Source organism: Anser cygnoides, chromosome 3, assembly GCF_040182565.1.
Source record: "Anser cygnoides isolate HZ-2024a breed goose chromosome 3, Taihu_goose_T2T_genome, whole genome shotgun sequence".
NCBI lineage: Eukaryota > Metazoa > Chordata > Aves > Anseriformes > Anatidae > Anser > Anser cygnoides.
The window spans coordinates 43,915,725-43,934,882 of NC_089875.1; the positions used below are offsets into that span (position 1 = coordinate 43,915,725).

The 19,158-nt window shown below is 42.4% G+C and overlaps 1 protein-coding gene and 1 long non-coding RNA gene across 5 annotated transcripts in view; both read right to left on the bottom strand.

The window, feature by feature from the left end:
* The window catches only part of DISC1 (DISC1 scaffold protein), a 203,034-nt gene extending 184,209 nt beyond the window's left edge, over positions 1–18,825 (bottom strand). For all 4 annotated transcript variants that reach the window (XR_007157968.2, XM_066994050.1, XM_048047234.2 and 1 more), the window contains exon 1: positions 18,671–18,825. Coding sequence is in view for 3 of the 4 variants with exons in the window: in XM_066994050.1 (XP_066850151.1) it covers positions 18,671–18,743 (73 nt within the window). In the remaining variant the exon portion in view is untranslated. The remainder of the gene's footprint in view (positions 1–18,670) is intronic.
* LOC136790405 (uncharacterized) lies at positions 5–16,391 on the bottom strand. The gene is made up of 6 exons (XR_010830289.1): positions 10,210–16,391; positions 9,370–9,485; positions 7,800–7,851; positions 6,412–6,556; positions 5,899–6,082; positions 5–5,536 (listed from the first exon to the last, which is right to left on the bottom strand). It is a non-coding gene; the product is annotated as an uncharacterized lncRNA (long non-coding RNA).
* Positions 18,826–19,158: the final 333 nt, after the last annotated feature.

Genomic DNA, 19,158 nt, shown 5'->3' on the forward strand with positions numbered 1-19,158 from the left:
GGGATAAGAAAAAAAGTAATTAAGGCATTTCTGCAGTTTTCCAGAATTAACATATTGTAGCATCTGAAAATAATTATTTCAGGAATTTCAGACAGCTCATCAGTTATCAGTTTCCATTTTGACTAAACGAAGACACAGACCATATTGCAGATAGAGGAGAAAAGGTGTTATCAGAGAACTCTGTGCATTCATTCGCATTCTAAAGAGTCTGCACCAGCTTTTAAGTGAACTTCACTGACATAACCGTTCCCATCAGGACACAAGCCCATGTATGACGGATCACAGTCTCCCCTGCTTGTAGCAACGCTCTGCAATGCTTCATTCTCAAATCACAGAGACTTCATTAGTTGCAGCACAGAACTTCTTTAGTCTCTTTGATGCAGAACAATTTTCAGGCATACAAGCACATCTAGGATAGCACCGAACCTACATCAAAAACTTGAGAAAGATTCACAATCTGTTGCTGTTCTCGTCCAGTTTCTTGTTCGTATTTGTGTTTTATTAACACAATCAAACATTTCAGATCCAGCTTCTACAATAGATGCAGCTCTTTAACAGTCTGCGGCTGCAAGTCTGTTACTCTAGTGAGATATTTTATAAATCTTCATTTAGATTTGCCATACTACCTGTTGTCCAAATAATAAGAATATAAGTTTTGAGTGCAGGACCATCAGTCCTAGAAGACTAGTACAAGCATATGGTTGGTAGCATTATTGCAATATTAATGTCAATTAAAGAGGTCCCCTAAACAACAGCTCAATCTCCCCACATATACATTACATACACAGATGAAAAGATAAGATTGGCTGCTTTCAGAGTAGAACAGAAAGAACCAAGATAACAAACAACACTAAAAGCAGAAGATTAAAATGTAGCATCTTGTCTTTGTTTTCTGTATGTTTCTATACAAAAAAATAGGTCATTTGAAAAAAAGTCAGCTAAGTGAACAGGTTAAACAAAGATTACAGGGTGACTACTTACAGTTTCTTATGGATTTACTGCTAGTCAAAAAGTATTCCATTCTTCTATCCTGCACACAATCAATGGGAATACAAGCTCTGCACCATCATCCATTTTGTATCACAAAAACATATTGAACTGGCTTATTTGCCAGAATCACACTTCAAAGGGACCTAGTGACTAGCCGAATTATGCCCTTGATTAGCTGCCTTCTATTCACTGAAACAGAATCAATTGCCAGAATCCCAGGTACTAGGATTATTCTGAGCACTGACACAGAGGCCTTCCGAAAGGCAACTTCTAGGATTTTTTTTCCCCTATACAATATATTAAATGTTCACCTCCAATCACAACCCTTTGTCAATTTTTCATTGACAGACTTGCACATACTCTAAACACCTTGGCAACTAACTCCTAACAGAAGCTTCATACACACCTCATTAGAACGACATGCCATACAAACATTTAAACCTGAAACTTCTCAGGTGAATTTTTCCAATATTCACAGCATCTTCTCCAAGTGAGCTTCAACGAAAGCAATCTGAACATTTTGCAGATATTACAATACTGGCATCTCACTATGGCACTGCAGCTAAGTTTCAGTATCTTGCTTCCTATCACCATAAATTAGGATACCCCAGCTGTCTCTCGCTCTCTTTTGCGAGGGGGAAAAAAAAAAATCACAGAAATCAGAAATAAAAAAGGTCATGGAGTCCATCAGCCTGTCTACTATAAAAAGACAGTGAAATGCTCTACTGGGAGTAGTTTAATAGAAATTGTAACAAACAGAAACCACTCTTGAAGGGAATAAAAATTGAACAAAATGTTCTTTAGAACTTAATTATTTTATTTTATATACAAAATAATAGTCAAGATTTGCCTTCAGCAGAAGAAATCTGTCATGCAGAAAAAAGTCATTCTAAGACTGGATATATTTTATCATAGTTTACAAAGGCTAGTCACAGGCTTTGTCTGTAAAAAAAAGTAGAAAAGGTTCTTCAGTTTAATTAAAATCAGTTTAAAATTGATCTCAGTAAATTACTATGAATTTCTAAGGCAAACAGATAATTACAGCTCTTTAAACACCACATTTAAACTAATGTAAGTAAGGTTTAAATTGTTAAATATTTGCATCACGTGAACTAGATGCAATTCCCTTTGAGTTAAATTGGTACAATTCCATTATCCTGAATTAGCCCACCCGAGAACCCCACATTTCCGCACTGCTCCCCACAGGCACAGGTAACCCTCCGGACAGAGGTTTGCCATCCAGCTCCTTTATGGGCTCCAGATCTGCCTTCTGGCGAGTCCACCAGCCCAGGTCCATCACCTGGCTACACCACTGACCAAATTACACAGTCCAGGATGGCAGTCCAAACCACGAGCAGTTCTAGGGATGCTACAAGGAGAGGGCTACTGATCCTTAGTTAGTAAAGGGGCTAAAGCCCCAAGTTTCCCATTCCTGGGGCGCAGCCCTTTTCCTTAGGTCACAGCGCTTCCAGGTCAGGTGTTGAAGCCTTACAGCCATGCAGAGGTCTGCTGAGACAGCCCAAGCCACCGAGGATGCCACACGCAAACAGGTTTAGGGTCTACACAGGGCTTTTCGGACAACCCTAGGACCGGCCTTCCCCAAAGGAAAGGGAGGGAGGAGGCAGCCGCAGCCAGAGTCTGGCCTCCACAGCCAGAGAGCACCACAGTGCCCTCACCCACCACGAAACCCAGGCAGGACATTACCAGTGCTCAGGGTATAGCGGTTCTGCCCTGTTTACCCTTCTATTCTGCCCCTTTTTTTTAAGTTTAGAATCATTTTGGTTGGTTTGTCGTCATGCATCTCAAATTTAGTTGTGTGTTCTTCTGCATAGACTTCTAATCATTGCTTTCTGTATCTAATGTCCAGACAAAGAAACTACATTGAACCAATTCGGCTAACTTGTTAAAAAGGTCTAATCTTTCTCATAATTCCCTCAGTTTTGTTTCAAGACCCTCAAAAAACGGCTAAGACCATGGCAAGTACCTACAAGACTATTGAAATTGCACCTTGGAGCACTGGAAAAAGCACCTGGAGGTAATTTAAAAATATATACATATTACCTTGTAGTGTTACAGTTTGTATGAGATGCACCTAGACAAAAAAGCCACAAATGGAAGAAAGGCCTTTCAATTGCAATATTACAAATCAACTTTTAAAAATACACATCACACATTGCAACTTCTAGGATCATATTTTCATTCAAGTGTCAGATAATGTTCAAATAGCTTTGATTCCAAGATATGAAAGCCCAGAAAGAACCCACTTGATTGTAACAGACCTTTCACCACAGCCAGTGTTTCCTAATGAGTAAGAGCTCAGAGTCAGAACACAGAATTAACAGGGTCTAACACCTGAAAACAACTCATGAGCAGCAACGCCGTTCAAGTCTCAGTTGCACTAGTAAAATGAAACAGGGAGAGGTGAAGCCAAAGAGCATTTATCACTGACGTGAAGAGCACATTCACTTGTACTCAACCTGAAGTTGAGGAACAGCAGAACAGTTACCTGATTTATTTTAGATAATGAATCTTCATTTTCAACCACAAAAGTCACCGCTCAGTTTTTCGACCAACTGCTCTAATACCGTCTGTAGATGGATAGTCATAAGAAAGTGAAGAGCTTATAAAGTCCACCAGGATTTTACAGATCAATACAAACTCTGCAGTAATTACCTCCCTGCCCATGCTTTAAAACCCATAATGCAGAATACTTGCAAGCTCATTAAGGTCTCCCTGAAAATAAATGAGAAGTTATATATTCAGTTTTAAAAAGAGCTCAACTATCTGCACACACCTACATCACACACTGTTGATTTTTATTAGAATAGCAAATTCACCTTTAGAACATTTGTGTGGGTCAGCTGCAGTGTCTGAGGAAAAAATATTGGGTCATATTCAAAGCCAAATATCAAAGCACCACTCCAAGCAGTTTCTGCAGTGCTGCTTCTGTTGAGGAAGCCCTAAAAACTTGCATTAAACTGTATGCAAACAAAGTAAGTGAAATGAAAGTATGTATTATTTATAAAGACACACACAAGCTTAACCTTTCTCAAGGATTAATTAATCTGACATGACAATAGCCATGATTGTTCAGTTCCTTGGTCAGAAAAATATGTAAAATATTGTGGTTTCTAACTAGTTACCTTTTGACTTGTTTGCTGAATTTCAAAAGACACCACAAAATATTCAAAATAAGGTGGCACTGATCTCAACACAACCTCTTTTAAAATAAACCTTTAGCTTCTTTATGCACTTACGCTTTCTAATAGTTACCTTTGAACACAGATTTTTGTAACTATTAAAACAGGAAGGTCTCATCCAGCTTTTTCACCTTAATTATTGAATGTTAGCTATACTTTGATTTATCTACCATTTTATGAAGCATATCTATCAAAGACGAGCAATGGCTGAGCTATATTATATTTGTTCCCATTTACGAATGATTTCCTCACCAAGGGCTCCTATAATTTCTAAGCTCACATGCTGAGTTTAGTTATTCAGCTGCTAAATTTCCAAGATGTCACGTACAAAATATACTCTGAAGTCATTAAATGCTTGTTAGTTGTTATTCTTCATTAAAAACACTTCAAAGATTCATGCATTTTAGATGTCAGTGTCCTGCCTTTGCCAGTGTTTAAATAATTGTATTTTTATTGACACACTCCCATAATACACATCATCCAGTTGTTATATTTGAGCCACTTACCTCCTTAATGCAACAACTCATTTTAAGCCATTTGATGAAATTGCGACACCCCTCTCTAGAGTAAGGATCACATTAGCTAGCTGATCACTACTTCCAACATGCCCATCAATTATTTTTCCCCCTTAAAAGAGTTTCAAACCTGGTTTTGCGTTGTCAACTCTAAGACAAAAAATTAAGATATATTAACAAGTAAACTAATAAATTTCAAAACACTTCCAAAGACAGTAACAATCACCTGTTTAGTCAGCAGGGGATAACAGAAACACCCCTTTCATTAATTACATATCTTAATTGTGTTCTATATTGCCACGTTCAACATGCAAGCACGCCTGCATCCATCACTATTCAGCAGTGCATTGACTACAGTACAAGCAGGCTTTTTTTCCCCTCAAGCAAGCGCCTCGCTGAATCAAGGCCCATGCACCCGTATGCTAAAAAGCACAGAAATATGCATTTCTGACCTTTTTAAATTTAAAAAGGTAATAACTACCCAGCCTGTGAAAGCACGCAGTTGCACTGTGAAGGCCTATTTGATAACTAATCAACACCCTATGGCTGGCAACCTGAGATCCAAGGCTTGGCTATTATAGAAAATTGCATTCCTCCAAGTCGAATGTAAATTACACCATCTAACTTTACCACTGCAGCCTTCCAAGGAAGCTCATTTTGTTGGTCAGTAGAACAAGTGGACAAATTCACTCTAGAGCAGGCAGGTGACTCCTGGCTGTCTCAGTGAAGCAGGACCATTTAGATAGCACAATAGTGTTGAAAAATTACATTTCTGCTCTTCTCATAAGCGAGATTTCTGCTTTTATGCGGTCAGCTGCTTCTACAGAAGTCCTGAGAAGGAGGAAAAAACAAGGAAAGCCAGGGAAGCCTGAGACCTTTGTCATAAATTTCAGCATGGTCTCACTACAGACAGTCCTCACACATCTCGGCCCAGTACAGCCCCAGGATACTTGCAGCAGACCCCTGGTGGACAACCACGCACCACAGGCAAAGCCACAGGAGGGTCTGGGAACAGGAGCTGGTACCAGCACTGGTACTTCACCACCATCAGTAAACAGAAGGCACCAAACTTCCCCACAAATGGCCAGCCCCAACTGATTTAAAGCCTGGTTTTTACTCTTTTTACTTATAGTTAAATGATTAATTAATGTCTCCACTTTTCAAAAGGGCAGAAGGACACAACAGTTGCAAACCTGAAGAGAAGTGCAACAGAGAAGCAATGCTTATCTCAGCAGTTGTTTTAAAGGTTTGTTGTTCTTCTTCTTCCTGGGTAGGGGAAAAAAACCTTTTGTTCACAATTTCAGTGCAAAGTTCTGTAGAGGCAGCCCATGCAAATGTCTCAAAGGGAGAGAACGTTCTTGTTCCTTCAGTCAAGATCTGGAAACATTCAAATACGACACAAAAAATAGGGGGAGAGGATTTTGCGTGAAGCTTACATGAAGAAACTGAAGTTCGGTTAGGTCCTAAATTAATTTGTCAGCAATACTTACTGGATTTGCAGTCATATCCCATAAAAGCATTTCACCGTACATGTATGTAATTATGAAACTAGTATGAAATTATGAAATTAGCAGTCCTTTTCAAGAATGGTCTAGTTAACACACCACACTTCTCTTTCATCACTCTGTCTACTGAGTGACAGTGCAGATTCCCACCACTTCTGCTCAGTCAGATCATCTACAGCAAGACTCTAATATAAAACTCACCGGGGGGAAGAGTGAAGTGTGAGAGCACATTGACAGCAGTCAATTTCTAATTCAAGCACAGTTTCAGTGCTCCAGCTTGGAGATTTGAATTTTTAATTTCACTGAGAGAGCGGGTTCCAAATTAAGCATCTGATGCACAGTCAGTCTGAAAGCAGAATTGAGTTTACTGAAATAGAAAGTAATTTTCTCTTAACAGCTCAGTAGTGATCACATATAATGAAAATAAAACAACATGGCAGTTCCTATATTGCCAAGGGTGAGGAGTCAGTATGCTTTTAACTTTACAATTTAATATCAAAGTCCCATGACAAATGCTCCTCCTTTGTCCGCTGTAGGAAGTTTACCTCACAGCCCCAACCAGGCTGTCACAGCGTGATGTCAGTGCTGTCTAAACAACAATGAAGACAGAATGAAGTTTCAGACATCAGGAAAGCTGAGCAACAACGCTGGACAGAAAGCACAGCAGCTCAGGATGCAGCTTAACTACAAGATACTGCAAGAGTCACGTACACAGACCGCAGTAACAGCAACACAGGGGACATGGAGCCCACCTGCAGCAGGAGGCACACAAACAAACAGCACTGTTCCCTCTCCCTGTTCTTTCCAAAATAAAATCTCGGGGCTTTAAGCAAACCCCTGTGACTATATGCTCCCACAGGATTTCTGTACTCAAGCATTCCCTCCTCTTTGCAGAACGATTGTGCTTTCGCTAGCTGACAAATCGCCACTCTGCTGGGTGTACCACCAGGTACAGACTGCAACACTGCTCTCCTATCCTCCACAGCCACACAGATGACTTCAGTTAATGCAAGACCTTGCTAAAGGCCAGCAGGTTATTCAGCATCATTGGTTTTCGGATGTTAGAAGCCAGCAAGGGGTCAGCCTCTGTGCTCCAGCAGGACGAGCATGGGTTCCCCAAGAGACCTACGCCAGTAGGCAAGGATGCACGCGATATCCCTTTTGAGGGCTTCTACAAGGATATGCTTGACCTTTACAGCCCTTACCTGAGGCTGCAGGCAGACAAAATGGAAGCTGGAAGGTTGCTTTATTCAGCCTGAGAACACAGGGGTGAAGATAGTGGCTTTATCCTTTTCTTCTAGTATGAGGAGAAAACTAGATTGGTCAGGTGCAATTCTGAGATCAGTTTACAAACGTGCCATGGAAGTACTGTAGCTAATATTGCTGAAACTGGAACAGAATACTAACCACAGGCATGTAGCACACAGCTGAGAAATCACAGCTCCTTCGGAATAAGACAAGACAGAAGTCACTCTGCCTTAAGTCAGGTATCTCAAAAAAAAAAAATCAGGAAAGAGTATTGTTTCTCTACATAAAGCAACTGCATTGAATTACAGAAAAAAGGATGCCTCTGACAACGTAGAACTGACCTATGTTGCTGCTCCTGCGATATCAACAGCAGATCACGTTTAAGGAAGTGAACTGTTAACACAGAGAAAAAGAAGATAAGAAAAGCAATACACCACCAAAAAAGCCACATCAAAACCATGAAAAGCAGTCAAAGCTCTGTATAGTGACAAGTTCAGACACCACCACGGCTGTCTGTTATCAAGACCCTCTTTCATTTAGCCAAACATGCTCCAACGTGCATTTTCTAGCACTAAGCCTGCATTTCCCAGCCAAGCAGAGAGCAACCTCTCCTTGGTGGTACCCAAAAGCCACGCCACAAAGCCACAACTGAGTCCAAATGTAGATGTTAGGCACCATGGCCACAGACTAAAGATTCTCAGCAGAACCAAAATCCTGTCTTTACGCAAATTCAGAAGTCATGACCTCTAGCAGCGAACAAGGATTGGTGGACACGGTTGTGGCAGACCCCATGTTGAGGGAAGACACAATCAATACTGACAGCTCTACTAGAGACTCTTTCACTCATTTTGCCTCCACCCTACTCTACCGACACCAACGTAGTACATCCTTTCTGCTGCTCCCATCAAACCCAGCTTCCCTTTCCACCAAATTCCCCTGCGTTTCTCTTCTTGGTCCATAACTAGTCCTCACAAACCAACTTCTCATTTATCTTATACTAAGTGCAAAAGACTGTTGAAGCAGAAACCATCCCAAACCTGTATCTCCGACCTAACTGCACAGGTCACACTTGCACACCATACAGCCCAGGGCGATAACCCTCCACAAAGCTCCCAAGCAACGTTCAGAGCCACAGAGAAGCACTCTTCCCCTACATCACTCCTCAATACCACCTCTTTGGTCTTTTCCAGTTTCCGCCTTCTGTCCCGATCCCAATATGCACAAGCTCCCTAGGAGCACGCCCCTCACAACAGCAGACAAGCACATCTCAACTTACCTCCAAAAATCCTCCCTGCATGAGCTTCCAGCTCCTCCATACCACCCCATTCCTTTCCAGATGAAGAGCCTTCTTACTTCCCACTCCCCACCAGCATGGCTGAGAAGTTTCTAGGCTTCTCCAAGTCCATTTAAAAGGAGCCCAACCCCACTTCAGCTGTGTCCACTGATTTCATTGCTTTCCCCCAGGTGCACACCTTTTGGCCACAAGGACTTCAGCCAGTCCTAAGGGCTCCTGTTACCTCTTTCACAGCACACGTATTCTGTGTGAGTATATAAACTAAATCCCACGTTAAAGGCACACTGGCTCCATTCATCCCTTTTGAGATCTTCTCAATGAAGACACTATTGTAAGAGCTTCTTTCCTGAGACAGTAAATCGCTGCTATTCACATCTAAGAAATCAAGACAATTGCTTGCCACAATTTACTCTGACAGTCTCCCTGAGATAACATATATTAGCCAATAATACAGGTTGCATTTATTAACATACACCATCGACATTCAACAAAACCGTAGATTTTTGCCAGAAGCTTTCTTTTTTTTTTTAATCTTTTCTGTCACACATTATTTGCAATTCCTTCCTTAAGTATTCCTACTTAACTACAAGGATCTGCTACCTTTCATTGAACCCTACCTGTCTGCTCTTATTATCCAAGTAAGCTAAAGAACGGTATTTATCTTCAAAGAAATTGTGCCCTTTCATGAGATAGCTTGCAGATGTTTCTTGGGCACCAAAGGATCTGTATGATACTGTAATGAAACAAAGTCTCAAGTAAAATACTTCAAGTTAAAGAATGAGAAGTAAATACAAACAACAAAAAAAAAAAGTCAGGCTGACCCTTGAAAGATATCTTTTATATAAAAGGAAAATTGTCTTGTATAAGCTAATGAAATTTTTCTGTTCAATCTATTCTTAATTCAGCTTAGCATTTTAGAAGGGATAAGAAGTGCTGATTGCACCATATGGTGCTAAACACGCACACCTGAAAAGATCTTATTGGGTATCAAAACGCTTGGCAGGAAGAAAAAAACAACTTTGAGTGCCATTCAAGTAGTCTTCCAGAATTAACACAGATCGTGCACGTAACTCTATTTCCAATAAATCCAAGAAAATTTATTACAGGCTTTAGAAAACCCGAATTCTAGGACTTGGCGGGGTCCTCTGCAAGGTAACCCGCAGAGGCCTGTCCCCTTCAGATGCGAGGGCCAGGCCTTGGGGCAGCACTAGCATTGTGACAGTGGGGATTTCTGCCCCTGCTGCTCTCAGCCTTGGGCAGGGTACTTCTGTTACACAGCCCTTTTGTACACAGCGTTGTTGTTATTAACAAGTAGCTGACAGAACTGCCATAGCTTCCTTTCGGGGAAAGTTAAAGCATGGCAAGAGACATTTAATCACCTCGGTCCTAAGGCACAGCATAGTCTGAAGCATTACTTTGTGGTTAAAAGAGACCACGTGAGAAGTTAGCTGACTTACCCGAGTCACAGAGCATGCCCCAGATGGGGCTGATCACTTACACAGGACTCCTGAAAGACCTGGGGAGGGGGAATGTTTCCACTATAAAAACACACCACCTTAGGCTTTGCTCTTTTGGAACTCCTGTCTTTATCGAAAGGATTGCAGATCTGAAAAAAGCAATGTTCAGACAGAACGTGAATATTCTCAAAACTACCAAACCTTGAAGTCTTGGGTCTCCCTGAGGCAGATCCTGACAATAATGTTATTTTATGCCAAGTCTGCACAGTGAATTTTCACTGGAAACTTCAGGTTTAAGTTAAATTTTCACCACAAATTAGTAAAAAAAAAAAAAAAAAAAAAAAAACATCATATTTAAGTGACTCCTTAACTTATCTATAGTACAATTTGAGCCTGTCTACATCTTTTACTCCAAACTTAACAAGTCTATACTAATCCACGAATCTGACACATGAAAACATATTTATAAAGTATCTGAGTGAAGTAAGCCCAGAAAGATAGTTTAGTGGAAAAAGAGGTTCACTGACTGGCTCCCTTAGTGAAACAGGGCTACTTTTAAGCCAGAAGCCTTAAGTCCTCTACTGACTATGGAAAGGACAACTCAAAGGATTCTGAAGTTACTTGCAAGAGCTCCGCGACCTAAAAGTCATCCTCTCCCTTCAACCCCCAGTGAATAGGAACATCCTGCATGAACAGCCTTACAAAAACAAAGAGGTGCCAGTAAGACTGAGAGCAATACTGAGAAGATACATGGATTGTCATTCCTGTACAATAAAAGTGTCATAGTGCATTACTGAGCAAAAACATATGAAACATCTTAAACTTAAATTACCTCTAAGTCTGAGTCATAAGCAAGGGCTTCTGTATCAGAAAATCATGAAGACCAAACTAAGGACATCTTTAAGGTTACAATGCCCTCTTTGGGTTTAAAGATATATTTGCAGCAAGTTTCAGCAAATACAGCAGCTATTTTATGCTATAGGAATGAAAGTAAATGAAAGAATGCCAAGTGTGCCACTCTAAAACTAGGTTATAAATGACACCTGATTCACATCTACTAGCAACAATATTCCTAAGATGCTACATACCAGCAGGAAAACTTCACCCCAAGTGCAGTCAAGCTGTGCAGCAGGCTGCCAAGAGAGGCTGTTCAGCCCTTGGAGGCTTCCAGGGCCCAGGAGGAAGCTCGGAGCAATCTGCTCTGGCCTCAGTCAGCCCTGCTTTGAACAGGGAGTTAGACCAGAGACCCGCCGAGTCCCTTCCAACCCAAACGATCCCATGATATACCCCAGCTTTAAGAACAAGTCTTGGGATTTGCAGTATTCCATCGTGTTATCTATACAGACAACATCATTTCAAGTGTATCATCAGTGACGATACACGCAGCTCTGAAAGAAAGCAATTCATCTGATCTTACTTCACAAGGGAGTCACAAGGAAGTTAGTAAACAACAGCTTCATCACATCCTGGAAGGCGGAAGCAGCTGGCTTTCTACAAACAAAATTAAAAGTTCAATACTTGAAATAAATAGGTTCTTAACCAGCTTTTAAGCATTCAACACACACAGAGAAATCACAAGCTTCAATGATAGCCAGTGCCTTAAGCAAGACAGACACAATAAGGCATAACATAAAAACTCCTATTGTTCCACAGCCGCAGACCTTTAGTAGTTAGCTGGTGATTAAATGATGCTCATGAGCATCACTTAAATGTCACTTTGATCTACTGCAGTTATTTCACAAAATGTTTATTACCAAGACTTTTTTATTGGCTGTACAAACATCTGAAAGCACATCTCTCAAGGCATCATTCAGTTTGCTATATTAAAAATTATTTTGATACCTTTTCTTAGTCTGCTTTCCAAGGGGCGGATAAGAGGGGGCCATCTGCTAGACTGCAACTGTCTGAAGACACTTGCCTTTGAAAAAAGTAATCACTGCCATGGTTCCAAGGGCATTACACACACACAAAAAAAAAAAAAGTAGCCCCCTTTGAGCAGCTGCCACAAAACCAGCCTCTCACACAAAGTACTTGGCAAAAGGAGGAGAACAACCACCCAGGGACCACTGCCTCTACCCTACAGAGTCCACAAAGTCTAACTACAACATGGGCATGGAAGAAGGCAAACCTGAATACTGTGCCTCGCACCTGTACCAGGCAGCCATAGCCAATGACATGGATGTATATGACCGATAAAACCAAGTGCACAAACACCCAAATATTTCTATGTCTCCATTTATTGGTTTTATTTACTCCTTGGTTTCCTCCCTTTACTTCTCGGTTTTCCAGGACTGGTCTCTTTCTTCTTACACTACTGCTCAGTGTTGGTGTTTACAACATATACACAGGCTGCTACACAAAATTCCTTAGAACAGCCTTAAGCCGTCATCTGTAGTGTCTTTACCTGGCCTGTTTGCTCTTTTTTTTCCCTATTATCATTATTATTATTCCCTACTTGCTCTCTGCATTTAAATCCTTTTTTTTTTTTTTAAAGTTTTTCTGGTACTTTATATCATGGTTTTCAAGTCATTAAAGGCCATTTTCAGAGTCCACAACTGTTCCAAAGCAGAGGCCTGGACGACAGACAGCAATCCCACATACTCCTCACGTGGCTTGCACTGAACACTCATACTGTTTTTTTTAAAACCACAGCCACTCTGAATTTGCTACAGCCAGACTTCCAACTTGACACCCAGACAAAGCGCACAGAGCTTCACTAAGACCTGGCAGCACAGAAAGCAGTACCATAAACAAGTGTGTGCAGACCCAAAAGTTCAAAGGTTCGAGCCCTCATCAAGAGCATCAATGCCACCCCAAGCTCACCAGAAACACAGCAAAAATGTTGCTACCCACCATTATCACTAATTAGAATAAAGGTAAGTTATTTTAAAATATTAAATTAGTTCAGAAAGCAAGTGGCATCAATATACACAGCCTATACAACTAAGCAAAGATTTCAGCCATCCTCTATAGGATAAACAAAAGGCATTGACAAAAACAGGGCATGCCAGCTCCTTTCACAAAGGGTGATGAAGATCATCCTTTCCAGAACGGTAACACTGCTTATGAACCCACAGTCCTACCACATACAGGAGAAAGCAATAACAAACACACTTCTGAAAAACTCAGCATTGTAACTGTACTAAAGACACGCAGAGAACACCCCTCAGCTAATATGAAATGTTTCTTAACTTGGCCTTGGAGCATAGGATCTCATGGAAAATTCTGCCATTGACAAGAGCTGGTAGCGCAATCAGGAAAATTCCCTATCTGCTAAAAGAACAAATACCCAACTAATCAGCGCTCACTGCATACAACGTGAAAAGCAGGAGCTGGGCTTTCCTTACCTCAGAGCAACCTGAGGCCACCCAACAAGCACGCTATTTCCCCTCCTGTCCTCATTTGCCCAGGAAGCCAACAAACAGCCTTTTACACTGCCCATTAACTGGAGCAGCCCTTCTCATGGCCACGGCTGTACAAGACAGACCACAAACACGTGAACAGTACAGCAGCTGCCTTGCCACAGCCACGTTCAGATTTCCCAGGGAAAGGAAACGCAATACCCGTTGATTATTAACCAGTTTGACACGCAAAACCACGCTGAGGAACAGCAGCCCCCTCTCCCACATCACCTGGGTCTCCACAGGCTTTCTGCAAGAGGAAGCACCTGGACCTCCATCCAGTGCATGAAATTCAATCTCACCACTGCCTCAGTAACTGTCCGCAGCCAAAACCCTATGAGAAGGGAAAGCTCTTGTCCCCAAAGCTATGCTTCGCAACACCTATGAGAAAACAAGCCACTCCTGATAAGATCATCTGAGCCCTCCCAATGAAAAGTCAGGTACTTTACAGGGCTGAGATGCTTGGACTTACCACAAAGAGATTCACTGATAATCATTCCTTGGAGCCTTGGGAAGTTTTAGTGAGGTAATATATTTGTGTGTAGGAAGGGGAACAACCAGACCATAAAAAGTAGACAGCTACAATCTAAGAAAAAATAACCCTACAGCTATAACCATTTGGCTTTGCAAGTGGTCTCCACCAGCACCATTCCAGGTGTCTGTGTATCTGCAGCAGTGATAATCCATAAAGTTAAGCTGATACACCAGTGGAAAGGATACTTACCAACATATTTAAGATGGGTAACAAAATAAATTCAGTATCCCACTAAAGCAGCAAGGAAGAAGCTTACTAGGAGGGAAAAATAATAATAAAAAGTCGCTCCCCTTCCCAAGCTCTCTGAAAACCTTACAGCTTTCCAAAAACAAAATGAAAGGACCCTAAGAATGGTTTCCTTCAGTGTTCAAAACACACTTATCAGACCCAAAAGCATAATTGCCAATAAATTCAAAAGTGGGGCCATCTAGGTGAGCTAAGCCAGGGACTGCTCTGCTCACCCCATCAATCAGCAAAGTCACGAAGCCCCTGTCAAACTTCATTATGTACAGGCACATTGAAAACATCACTACTATTTGACTCTACTTTCCCATTAATATTATAAAGAATTTAGCAAGGCGTTGAAAAGCGACACCAATGCCACATGCCCCTTCTTATGCCAGCTTGCAAAACAGTTCATAAGATCTAATTACACCAACTCCCATTTCCTGTCTTGTCCATAGATACTAAGCCTTTCATTCGTACTCAGTTTTACAATACTCACCACCAACCTCTTGACTTTTCCACTCTGCAGGTTGCCTCCAAGTTGCTCTAAGAGATTTTCCTCTGTAATGTTTTCCTGCTCTGCTGACCTCTCACCCCAGCAAAAGAAGCCTTTCAGCCAGTGCCTGCTAAACCCCTCTAAGCAGCAGCCAGTTCTGCTGCCATTCCAGAGAACAGGGGAAGGTGGAAGAGAATTTTACATACAATACATTAATTCTGCTCTTAGTTTCAAGCATCCACTTCTCCCATGCAGTTCTTTCACATGAAGATTTTATCATCTGAGCATATACACACATACCTTCCTTAGCAAATTACTGTTCCACTTGCAGTTCTGACTTGCGTGGTATTTGATCTGATCTAGAAGTGCAGGTGACGCATATACCTTTGAAATGGAGCTAGCTAAGCACTATTAAGAAAATGCATTTTCCAGCCCTAATTCTGAGAACACAACTGTTTATGCAGTAAATATTGACTTTTCGATGTGAAATCTAAATGTTTTCACACTTGGTGTGCCTAGGTGTTGTTACAAATAAACATATTGAGAGAAGGCAAAAAGAGCAGGGTAACTAGATAATCTCCTCTGACATCAGGGTCGCGCAACAAACAAACATTTGTAAGACAGCAAGAAAGGACGGAAAGGGAAGAGGGAGTGGGAAAGAATAGAAAGTACCACCAATCATACTCATCAGGCAACAGGGTCCCTGTTAGTAATTTACCATATAGAGATAATAAGAGACGTGCATGTTGGAAGGATGCAGGGCTGTTAAATGAAGGAGGGTCTGAAATAAAGACTGCAGTACTGTACTGTATGCAGGTGCAGCACGTCACACAAAGGGGAGACGGAATCCAAATTTGGTGTGCCCCAAAGGAATCACAAAGAACAAAGAAACCATACTTCAGGCACGCACATGATCTCACGGCTCTGTCTACAGACTTCAGATTAGTCATTAAGCCACTTTACATTCGCAGCATCAATAAACAGGGAAATAACTCCACATCAATAGCTAATTCAATTTTCATACAGCAAACTCGCGTTTAACAAAGTATGTCAATAGCTGATCTCTGCTTCCACAGCATCAATAGCTCGGAGGCTGAGAAAATAAATGTCTCTCCCCAAAATCATATTTCAGGTGAGCAGTTAATGGGATCTTTTAGCCTATATGCTAAAAGAAGAAAAAAATAACTTTAATGGAGTGTTAAATAGTTAACATTACCCAGAATTAAGTAAACAGCTCCAAATAAGAATACTACAGTACTTAACATAGGCGCAGTAGCCTTTGTTCAGTGCCAGAGAGCCAAGTTTTTCCTCGTGTGACTGCTGATTTACAAAGGCCACATTCATCCCTCATACATAAGGGTTTTGCAGCAGTTTTCCTTCAAGAATATTGAATAGTATTACAACATACCCTGGGCTCAATCCTAATCTAAGTGACACAGCATGAAAGGGCTGCTCTCTGGAAAAAGACACAACATGCTAAGGATGAACTTGGAGATCACTATGGCAACTCCACAGGTTCCTCTCTGTTTACCTTTAAGCCTGATACTCCAAAGGTGGTGTGAAAAGCTGTTTTCACACGAGTTGTTAATATGTATTATGTCCAAAACCAGGAAAGGCTGCAGACTGCCTGCCGCTCAATTAGGAAGAACGTTTTCTCGACGAAGCCAAATGCTGAAATGAAAAAAATCATAACTCCTGATGAGCGCTCAGGAGGTGCTGCACACTCCAGTAGATCTCATTTGAAAGGTCAGGTAGTTCAGTAGCTGTAGGAGGCCCAAGTTATGGCGAGCAAAAAAAACCTAACCAAGTGTGCCTAATTTGCGAACAAAGTCGGAATTAACCTTTAGGGTTCTTTGCTTTAGTGAGTACAAAACATTGTTTGCAGTGCTTTCTGTCTTTCCGTTCTTTACAATTAATTTATACTGGTGCTAATAAATCCTCTTTTCTTACACGACCCCACTACAATTCCAGAAGCAGCAGCTTAGCCCAAACTTAGGCCCAAACTTTTGACTTCATTTTACTTCAAGAGAACAAAGGCTGATTTATCTGAATTTAAAGAGGGAGGAAGCCAGTGGCAATATAGTACTTGCCTGTGACCACACTTTCATGCTGCTGGATAAGTCAGTAGTATAGTGTACAAGAACAGGTTATTTTCACTGCCCAGTCTCAAAGAACTGTAGAGAAAATTTATAACTTTCATAGTATAAGCACTGGGAAGTAAGAAAAAAAAAAGGCATAAACGGACATAGTCTTAATCTCAAATGTACAAAATATCAGGGGGTTCACATTCCCTCACCCTGCATTTTAGGGGACCACAAACCTCTAAACTCTACTATTTTTCTTTTTAAACCACATATTTAATTTAAACATCCCTTCTTAAATGCCTAAAAACCCTATCAATGGAAAAAAAAAAATGTACTAAAACTTCAGCCTTAAAGCACTGTTAATCTCTTCCTAGAAGAAACTACAACTTTAACTTCAGCAATGAGAGGGGGGAACACCAACACAACGTAATTAAGGGACTTACCACTTAGACAACATGAAAGTTTTAATACAGTAGAACTTCTCCCATTTTTGAGTTACTGTAAGGCCAATTGCAAATTAGCAAGTAAATGAACAAACGCAAAAGGACAAAAACAGAGAATGCATCCCAAGGTACTTTGTTCATTTCTTTGAAAACTCTAATTTGCTTTTAATTGTCGGCAGTGCTTGCTGGTATATGGTCTGTAGTATATTTTGGAGAAGCCTTTATAACACAGGCACTTCACTGCAGAGCTCTTAACTCGCTATTCGGAAGCATACCAAAAAGTCACTCAACCACTTGTACACAAAGATTAGCGTGGATTACCAAACCATGAATGAGCTGCTTTCTACTGAAACGTTGGCACGGACGACCAACGTGTTTGCAGAAAGTTTCGCTCGGCTACCAGCCCTTGGAGAACCGCACATCCGAAAAACCAGAAAGGCAGCTGACACACCCCAAGAGTGATCCGCCTTTCTTCCTGAGCTCTCCTGGGAAAGGTGAGCTATATTTTTCCAGAATTTCCCCACGGCTGCAGCCCTTCACCAGCACCGGCGTGGGTAACGTGGGCAGCCCCCGCTCAGCCTGACAGCTTCCTGACGGCTGCTGCTCCGCGGGAGGAGGCGAAGAGCGGCTCACCTATGCTAGAAATCACACTGTTTTAACACTCGGTTACTCACACAAGCGCAGACACATGAAGTTGGCTTCTCTGAAGATGGCAGTTTCTTTTTTGTCCTTTAGAGTGAGTTAGGACAGACGCGACTGTTGACTTCTGAGAGTACAGTTACTTCCCTCTTTGCAGTCAGTTAGTTAAAAATACATATATACAAACACATACCTACACATATGTATCTTTACAGCAATATAACTTCTTCCACGCCGGCAGAGGCGAAATTATGCAGTTTTCAGAGTTTAAAAACTGAAGGTTACTTCAGCGCTATAACAAAGCTTCCTAGGCAACACTCGCTGCGCTCACCCTCCCTGCGAAACAAACGCTAAAATCGCTGGGGCCTAACGGACCAAAAATCAAAACTTTAAAATAAATAAATAAAAATCGACAAAACCGGCTTGGCGCTGAGAAGCGGGAGCGGAACGCTCCGCATGCCGCAGCCCTGACCCCTTCCCTGCCCCACGCAGCCCCCCCCCGACCCCGACCCGGCCGGCACTGCTCGGGGCCGACGCGGAACCCCTAAAACCCACCCCAAACCCCCCCGGGGCCCGGATCCCCGCGGGGGAAGCTGCCGGCTGCAGGCCGGCCCCCCGGGGCTTCGCCACCCGCTCACCTGGGCTCACCGCCTCACTCCCACCGCGGCGCCGCCTGTCGGTGCCGCTGGGCCGGGGCTGCGGCCGCCACATGCCGACCCCGGCGGGGCCCCCCCCCCGCCTCGCTCCGAGCCGGGCGGAAAGCGGCGGCCACGGCCACTCCCCTGCCGGGGAGCCCCGGCCCCCCGCCGCCCCTCCTCCGGCCCGGCCTCCAGCGGCCGCCGGGGAGGGCCCGGGGGCCTGCCGAGCGCGGCGGGTCGCTGCAGGCATGGCCGCAGGGGGACGGAGGGAGGCGGCGGACCGGGCTGAGTAAAGCGCTGGGAGAGCGGCCTCGGCCACTCGGGCAGGGTGTGAGCGCCCACGAGCCTAATTTCTGCTAAAATCCCTTCCCCAGTTTTGTGTTGTAGATAGTTCAGTCCTCCGTCATTTATCTTATCTGCCCTAGTTAACACAGTCCTCCATCATTTATGAAGTATCTTCTCTTCCCTAGTTGACACGTGCATCATCT